We start from the raw sequence: 9436 nt of genomic DNA on the forward strand, positions 1-9436 counted from the left end.
CAGGTTACGCATCAGCAACAGGCGTGTCATGGGCGCTTAGGTCGGCATGTTGGGGAGCCGCCGGCATAGCCGCCTTTTTGACATCGTAGCCAGGGCTAGCAAGAATGCACACCCGCAGTTATGTGTATTGCGGGCAGCAATGGCAGTGTGGAAGTCCATCTCGACGGGGAGGCGGTCTGCCTACTTTTTTTATGTATGTATGTTGTTACAGGGTGGTTAACTTCGCCAGCGGCCCCCTTTCCCGGGGCAGTCCCTGCTCTCCCCTGCTAGAGGGGCACCCTAATCCGTCACCCCATCCGACTTCAGAATGTATTCGTTGGGTTCGGCAACTCACCACCAGCATCCAACCAAATCTAGCGGATCAACGGCGCATCAACTTAGTTCCTGGTCAGCTCGCAAGTTGATATTATCACGTCCTACACCGTCCATAAGATGGGGGGCCACCTCCCATTTCATCACTCCTCAAACACCCGAGGAGCCGGCAGGCGGATTTGAACCCGGGTCGACTGGGTCAACTGGGAGCAGAAGTCAGGCCTTAACCTCTGCCAGCCGCCTGCCTAATGTATGTATGGTGCAGTAAGGGTGAAGGACAAGAGACTTGGGTTTGGAGAATGGTTGGATACGGCCAACGGATCAAGCCTGCGTACCTTTGGCGCGAACCTTTGTGATCAGTTGTTTTGCGTGCTCCAGCAATCTTGCCCTGCATAGCGTTTCAGTCAGGGGTGTGTTTATGCACGGGAGGATTTCCCCGCTGCTGGAATGCTTTCGTCCTTCGTTATCCTTTGCGGGAGCTGCCCAGTGCAAAGTCCAAGCGTCCAACTGCTAATTAGTTATGCGGCTGCCTTTGGCATCGCAGTTGCACCACCCGTGTCAGTGTTCGGTTTATTTGCAGGCAGTTAAGGTTTGGCGCAGACGTTGTGGATTACAACCTCCTTTCATTGCGACTCCCTCATTTGCGGCGCCCTGAGGGCGCCGCCCTGCATCGGTCCGTATTGTTGCATATGCCTCTTTTTACTGTCCCGCGGGTGCCGAACGTACAGCACCGCATGGTACTGCGCGATGTGGAACGAGGCTGAAGCTCATCTGCCATAGCCCACTTGTAGCCCAACTCTCGAGTTTAGCGGCTAGCTGCTTCGCTGCAGTGTCTCCATGCCTGCAGCACCGTAGTGCGTGGAGGACGCTCCAGCGGGCGGGACCCTGCCCCACGCACACTTTGCGAGCCGCTTATTTTTGCAGCCGGCTGTGTTCATCTGTCGTTGGATTCTTCCGTTATTATGACCCAGTTCCGATGCTGCAAGTCGACTTGCAAGCAAACGCCAAGGGGAGATGTAGGGGTGAGTAGAAGCTGTGCAACTTTCACTGTTGCCATGTGGCAACATCTGGGCACTTACCATGTTCTGACGCGGGTAAGTCCCAACTGTTAGGCGGGGCTTTGTCCCTGATTTACCATGCGGCAAGGGCCACTGTCCTTGCCAAGAATTTTACGCAGGAACGTCGTCTCGCAAGGGGCATATTATGTGGCGTCCGGTCCTTCGGTGTGTCGTACCAAGTGCGTGCATGCGTGCATGATTCGTTCCACGAAGCTGGTTATCATACGGTGCTCTAAGGCAAAACCACAACTGGTAATGCCCAGGGCATAATTTAAAAAACCTGAGCTCTGCCCGCGTAGTTCCGGAGCTGAAAGTTGAGTTAGCAGCCTTCAGAAGCTAAGGTTATGTTTACTGCCGCGCCCGCAAGCCGCTGCGTTTCTGGTGAAATGGGACCGCCCCCGGCTTAGCCGCATTTCATTCTTCTATTTCAAACATGTTAATCAGCTGGCTGCGATGTATTCATGCGCTGGTTATACGTTATGCGCTGGTACTTGTCTAGGGGCGATGATGCGCGGCGGTGCAGGTGGTGCGATGCAGATAGTCGTGTGGTTGCATTAAGCACTTGCAGTACTTTGCAATCGGCGCTCTGATATTGTGAGCTGGCCGTTGGCATGAGGAACGTGGCACGGTGCGGCCGTTGAACGCAGCTCCGTGGCTGACGTGCTGAAGGCGAGGGCGTTGTCTCCTGTCCACCCGTCAGCCGGCTCCTTTGCCCCGGACCGGCTCCTCTCCACCAAGGACGACCACCAAGGCTTTCCGCACTTCGTGGTGACTTACGGAAATCTATTCCATCGCGAGTGTGCACCGACGTGCGATACGTAGCGGGCGAGTTCCGAGCGACATGTAGCGCAGGATGGCGAAATGCGTGTTTGTTTGGTGCATCTCATTTTTCCGTACCGAATCTTTCTGTACCGTTACATGTTTATCGTTCTTGTGCCGTCGGGGTGACGGCGCACGCCCTTTGCATGCGAGCTACTTTGGGTTTGTTCCAGTGGCCGATAGATAGATAGCCAATAATGGAGGGCTGCACGTGGCTGAATTGAATCTCTTTCCATTTGTGTCATGGACGTCGTTTCAAACCCGTCATAAAGAATTGTGGCCCATTGCAAGCGGTATGTTGCATAAGGATGCCTGTCTGTGCCGTGGGGCTTCATCTCGTCCTCCGTGTTTTCACAACTTTATTAGGCAGGTGTAGCTGCTGCTGCTGCTGCTGCTGCAACAATGGTGGGCTTTTTGGCTTTTGCGTTTTGCGCCACCGGGAGCCCAACTTAGGAGCATCCGTAGAGTGTGTGGAAGGGAAGCCCGGCGGCACTTACCCGCCGTCCATGGCAGGCATTGCGAGGGACCCTCGGAGCACCACAGGAGAATATTCGGACATTTGTATTCAACACGCAAAGTACCGTCGTTATAAATGGACTCCTTAGGTTTATAAATGACGACCAAGAGCACCTCGTTCCTTATATACGATATGAGTTAGGGGCAGAGGTCGAACCTCTCTGTTGTGGAATAGTGTCAGTTTCAGATTGGTCCGGTCAGCCCCCTTATGAACTGGTTTGGGGACAAGTCGTACGATGTGCACGCCCTATGCCCCGATTCGGCACGAAACTCAAAATGGCCGAGGGCAGGATCGCATACTCAGATAGGATGTGTATGCAGAAAAGGTTAACGTGGTTGATCTGGGCACCAGCGGCAGTAAGCAAGGCCAAGCTCGGAGTGGCGCTGATTAAGCCTGGTAAGAGGGCTGAGTTCGTAGCAGGGCTGACTGGACTTAACTGGAACTGACACTGTTCCACAACAGAGAGGTTCGAATAGGCTGCGTTTTGAATAATAGGCTAGCACTTGCCCCTGTTTCCAACGGGTTGCTGGTTGTGACTGTTGCTGTTGGGGAGATTATTGAGGGAGTTGACCTCCCAACTAAACGGAACTGTAATCAAGTCTCCTATCCTCCCATATGAAGCATGCATGTGTCCAGTGTATTTGTTTTGGACCTTCATATACTTGCATGACAAAGCATGAAGGTAAGTTTCCGGGCAGCCCCTTGAGCACGACTGCAATGGCCAACCCATCCTTGCTGCCTCCTCTCGACCACACACCTAGAGCAGCCCCCGTCCGACATCGATTTCCCCGACGGCCTGCACCTCCTCATTAGGTCAGAACCCAGAGCATCGCAGTTTACTACTTCCGGGCGGTATGAGGCACGTACTAGTAAGCAGCGTTCATAATCCAGCGTACGCAGCTTGATTGAGCTGTAATGGGCCAAATAGACGATGTTTCGGCACCAGCGGTCTGGCAATCCCACGTTGCCAGCTAGCCGACCAGATCTGGTGTCGCTCCGGCGGATTCCGACTATCATCATTCCGCATCAGAACAGTACGTAGATGCATGTTACTTTGGAGTATACATGGCAGGCTTCACTCGACGCACGTATGCAGGCATATTAGGCATAATGCTAAACGACTTGCATGCGGAAATCCAGGTGGGTCTTTAGTTACGGCGTCTGAACACTAAACTGTATTCGTCGGATGCCATACTGGCCGGACTGCAAGCACCGGACGTGGAGTTTCGATAGAGTTCAATCGATCCTCGTACTGTCAAAAGCCACTTTATAGGGCCCTCGACTCTTAAAACATTCGGTCCTTTGCGTGTACGCCTGGCTACTAAGGTAGCGCCCAGCATCGGTGCATTCAGGAATGGACGAAATCCACTTGCGTTGGTACAAGCATACGCACATGTGGGTAGAAGGAACCTGAACGTCATGAACCACAGCGTTGCCATGCGCTCACTTAATAACGCGTCTCCCTGAAGATCCAAGGAAAGCCCTCGGAGCTACGCTGAAAAGTTAAAACTTAGTAAGCGTAACGCTGCTCGTACAAGTCTTTCGACTCGAATCCTCACCAAGCGTTTCTTACAGGGAGAAGGTATTAGGGGCGCAGTTATGCGATCTTCTGTCCCAGCGAATGATTGACTTCAGCATGGACCGGACATCCGGGAATTCACAATTGTACCGCACACCCGGCAAAATATACAAACAAGCCCGCTAAGTTAAGCAGCATCAAACACAAATAAATACCACTCATACCATACGGGACCTTTATTGCGGCTTGCAACTGGCATTAGCGTTGGGTCCCTTCCAAGCTCAGACTCTAGAAGGACGCAGCTTGCTTAAGTACTAAAATAAGCGCACTTTATTCCATTTTTACGTACTTGAAGTTTTTAGGTGCTTTGAGCCTTGACTGATGCTCGTCGTTCGCTCTTGAGGTTATGCGGGCCGTCCGGTCGTTACGCAAGCGCGCTCTATCCCCAAAGCGGCTAAAAGCTCCGCAAGGCATACGCGACACTTGCCTTGCGCCATTGCAACAAACGGCGCAGGGCCCATCTAATAAGGACCGATCGGCTCGAAGCTGTCGAAAGGCGAGAAGTGATTAAGCTGTTTGGACTTGATTGGCACAATGAGTTTGTGTCAGCTATGCCATCGGAATTGCCCGCATTTCGTGACGTGCAGTAACCTATTGGACATTTATTCGGCAACCCAAGTCAGGCGGAGCTGCTGCGGGGTCGTTGCCCAACGTGTGACTGATCCGCTAAACAGAACGCGACTGCCAGTCTGCCACCACACTGATACATCCACCAGCTGAGGAAGCGAGTTTGTTCAGCTCAAAGCGGAGGAAACGATCGACTGGATAATGTGCAGTTGCGTAAGCAGCATTGAAAATATGAGGGTAAGCTGTAAGTCCCCAACCATACGCATGTTTCTCTTATCCTACAGCCGGCTGAAGCTTGCCACAATGATATTACATAGACAGCATATATCCCGCGCGGCCCAACTTCCCAGCCTCGCTGGATTTACCTCGACCGATTAAAGCCTCAGGGGAAGTTACCCGTCCCCCACATTGCAGAACCCCGTCCTCAAGAGCCCGTCCAGCTCGTACTTGGGGCGCCCACGTGACATCCATGGCGGCGCCAGTCCTCCCAAAATGGACGGTCAGACCGGCCCATGCGACTCGTCTTCTTCTTCCATCGCCTGGGCTGCTGCTGACCACGGCCGCCGATCCATGCCGCTGCTGCCTCGTTCCGCCGCTCGCCTCAGCCTCTCCATGGACTTCCCTGGCTATCTGCAGGCGCTGCACTTGCAGCAGCTGGCTACAAGTCCCGGGGCCTTGCCACCGCGCGACCTGTGCTGTAACGGCCCTTCAGCGCTGCTATCCGCCGTATACACCAGTGCTGTCGAGCCAAGTGCCGACCCGCGGGCCCAGTCAACTCACGACTCGGCACTGCCCCCGGGGCTTTCACTGGGCAGCATGGCAGGGGAACCTAAAACGGGCGAGCGTGCTGGATCTGGTGCCAGAGGCGCAGGAGGATCGGAAGGAGCACCTGCCAGGCGGCCAAGTCTTCGGCCATCAGTGGATGGGGCTGCCGGTGCCGAGCTACTTCACACCTTGGATCTTATGCAATGCTGTATCTTGCCTGCCAAAGCCGGTCAAGAACAAGTTATAGGTGCGGTGACAGTGGCTGACAGCGGCATGGCATCTGGTGGGCAGCAGGCGGCAAGCACCACAGCTGCTTTGCTGTTGCAGTTTCCACGACCCTCCCCGGCGGCCGTTCAATTACTTCCGCCGCTGGAGGTCACATCGCAGTCGCAGGTCCCCTTGCAGGTGGAGTGGAGTTTCGACAGCGACCTGCAACGAGCCCGTGTACAGGCGCGCTGTGCAGCCATAGATGCACTGGATGACATCCGGTATGAGGTGCCTGACAAAGTCGATGGCCACCACATAAGCAATAGGAGCTGTGGCCCCGCCCGCTACCGCGCCAGCAGCGGCTTTAGGTACAGTGGCGGCGCCTGCGCAGATACGAGGGCCATCACCACTCATGCAGGCAGAAGTGGTGACAATTGCAAGGGGTTACCCTGGCGGCTGCTTTCGGCCCTCAGGCGCGAGACCCTATGTGCCACGTCCACGAGTTTCCCTGATGAGCAGGAGCAATGCCGCGGCGCCGTGAGAGGCGCGGTAGGAGGATGCAGCGGCCGTAGAAACGTCAGATACATCGGCACTAAGGGTGGCACTCGGCGGAGGGAGCAAGGGCACAAGCGCGGCTGCATAAACTTCCTCAGGGCCATTCAGCACAATGCAGGAAAGGACGAATGTGAGGTCGAGGAGGGCGAAGACGAAGAGGAGGAGGGGTACCTCTTGGTGCTTCTGTCCCGCGATAGCCGCCTGTTACATAGGGTACGGATGGCGGTGGACATAACCGGCAGGCCCACAGCCAAGGATGCGGGATCCGTGGCTGCTGGTTATCTAAACGCCGTAGAAACCTTCGGCACCACCACTGCAGCGGAAAGGTCGGCCAAGTCCTGGGCTCCAGCATTACAGTTTGGTGCGGTGACCACCAGCCAGTTAGGGCCCGGGGTGGCAGCCGCAGAGGGGCGGCGGGTGCGGTTTAGATGCCCGTTGGTGGAGCGGACCCATTGGGTAGCTCGCTCCCGAGATAATCTCAACGCCGGAAATGTTGGAGACGATGTTTTCGTAGACGCAACTGGTAGCACATCTGCGTTGTTCGCTTGGGACTTTGGTGGGGCTGGAGCGGCTGCGGCCTCATCACAACCGTGCGGCAACACTGCGCGGCACCTCCGTCAGTTGCGGTTTCCGTCGTTGACGGCGGCGCTACGCCGCGGTACGAGGACCTTGCTATCCTTCAGAAAGCGGCCGTCCCGTGGGTCGGGCGGGGCCGCACCGCCTGTGACCACAGACGCCGAGGTCGAACTGTCCCGCAAATCTGTCAGCCCTTCAGTTGTCGCTGCCCGTAGTGGCCTTGAAAGGTAGTAAAGCCTTAACTCCATGCTGCTTTGATATTGATTTCTGCAAGTTTTTCCCGTACATTTTTGCCGTGATGCAAATGTGTGCCAATGCGCGGAACTGAAGATTTCGACTGGCATATTCATGAGATTCATCAGGATGATCGCGCTCAGCTGAGAAAGCAAGTATCTTCACGTTTCAGGCTACTCTGCGACAAATAACAGGGCGACATAGGACCCCTCGCGACGTGTGCGTGAGTGCGATTGTTACAGTGGACCCCGAACGGGTCGAGTGTGCGTGCCTGAGTCGTGTGCACTCCAATAGGACGATGGTCGAAGCTACAGGCCGTACATCTATGCATGGCTTAATTTGATTTTTTAACCGCTGGTCCCTTGGCTGTCTGGCAAAAATGGCAAGGCCAAGTTATTACGTAAACAGCTGAAGAGGTAGCTGGCGTGTGAACTCCCGGTAGTATTGTGATGGTGAGGACATGAGTGCGAGGGTCGCCGTTGCGTTGCACCAGAGCGCACCTTGGAATGGCACCACCATACGAACTTTCATCCCAGAAGGCCGACTAAGCATCGGACCTACTACAGACCGAGGATGTGATGAGCCGACATCGAGGTGCCAAACCTTCGGACCAGAATATCTTGACGGCTATTTAGAAATAAAAAAAGCAACTACTCCGCACATGCAGCTTAGTCGGCCTTCTGGGATGAAAGTTCGTATGGTGGTGCCATTCCGAGTTGTTGCAAGTAGTAAGGAATGTGGATAAGTCCATTCCACTGTGGACATGTGCCAACCCAAACGGATCAACCATTTCGACCGCAGCATACGGTAGCCGAGGCCTATATTCGTAAATTGTGTTTGCCACACAGAGGGGTAGCCGCCCCGCACTGGTGCCAACCCCCATGCCATGAAAATCAGTGCCGTGTACTAAAACCTAAATACCAGTACCCCATTTCGTGCGGTCACAATAAGAAGCCGCAAGCTTAATGCGACTCATGCACCATAGTTGTCAAGGCATTGGGCATGACGTCGATCAACAGCATGGGAAATTACAGACATCCTGGAACCTTCGCTGTGATAGGACCGCCGCGTTAGGCAGCCTTTAGGACGGGCCGAGCACCGACGATTGAGTTTCCCCAAGGGAGGCATAGCCTCACGTCCGGAAGTCATGTAACCAAGGGCCCGTCCTCGGTTGTTGAGCAGCCTGTGCTGGAACCAACCATTGCCGTACTGTACTTAATAGTCCGCCAACCACTAGCTGCATAGTCGAGGTGAGTGCACCTGCCGTCCTACCGTTACTCCTGTCTACTGATCTACGTGCAGGGGTGGCGCTTACAAGTGGCTCTTGGGCAAGGAGCTACAGCCGGCCACCGCTGCGAGGCTATTACTGAATCCGCCCAGACAGCTCTTTTTTCATACCATACCAGTTAGGGTTGATGGCTGGGTTGCCATAATAGATGCCAACACATTCATGTAGCATTTGTTGCCTTATCGCCATCGGCATTTTCACCACAATTTGGTGATAATTGTCAATTGCCTTGCGTGGTAAAGACTTAACCAAAGGATGAGATCTCATGAAAAGTAAGTACATCTTGTCAAGAGATTTATTCTACAACAACAACGTGTGTCTCTCTGATGCATTTCAAACTGTCTAGTGAGCAGGGATGCGACCGTATTCCATATTAATACGCCAGCTAATACGCCCGTATTAATACGCCGAATACGCCAGCCAGTTGGGCTGTTTATGCGTTGGCGTATTGTTGGCGTATTGTCGGCGTATTGTTTGTCGTTGGGTTGTCGTACAGTCTGAAAACTCGCCGATTTTGAGAAATATCGAGCTATTGACATTCCCGAGTCATTGGTGTAATTAGTTGATACTTAGGATTAGGTTTTAGGGTTTGCTTATCACTGGGTTTGCAACATACCTTGTTGTAATAACAACCCGCGAAATGGAAAACGTGCGCGAAGCAAAACGCGCTAAACCGGGACCTAAGCCTAGTGCTGTGTTGGATTATTTCGAAGAAGTCGGTGACTATAGCTCTAGCTCCAAGCGCTATGAAGGCCAGAAGGCGATGTCGTTCGCCGTGGGGGAGTGAGGAGGCTTTAGGGGGGTGTGGTCTGTCGTCTGTGGTGTTGGCCTGACACCCAAGCTATCTCTATTTGGGCTGTAGTATTTGTGATAATCACGGTTTGTTAGGAATGCTAGAATGCAGACGCGAATGTGTGCGCACATGGCTCGATGGCTGTCCAGGTCTGGCTGTTGCCCAA

The 9436-nt window shown here is 54.0% G+C and overlaps 1 protein-coding gene across 1 annotated transcript; it reads left to right on the forward strand.

Moving 5' to 3' along the window:
• Nucleotides 1-2981: 2981 nt before the first annotated feature.
• On the forward strand, nt 2982-8559 carry VOLCADRAFT_96147 (uncharacterized protein; the record flags this gene model as incomplete). Its single annotated transcript, XM_002955164.1, has 5 exons — nt 2982-3102; nt 3468-3575; nt 3803-3846; nt 5489-7037; nt 8492-8559. The coding sequence occupies 5 exons, from the start codon at nt 2982-2984 to the stop codon at nt 8557-8559; spliced, it is 1890 nt and encodes a 629-aa protein (XP_002955210.1).
• Nucleotides 8560-9436: the final 877 nt, after the last annotated feature.

The sequence above is a fragment of the Volvox carteri genome (genome assembly GCF_000143455.1).
Source record: "Volvox carteri f. nagariensis unplaced genomic scaffold VOLCAscaffold_49, whole genome shotgun sequence".
In the NCBI taxonomy this organism is placed as follows: domain Eukaryota; kingdom Viridiplantae; phylum Chlorophyta; class Chlorophyceae; order Chlamydomonadales; family Volvocaceae; genus Volvox; species Volvox carteri.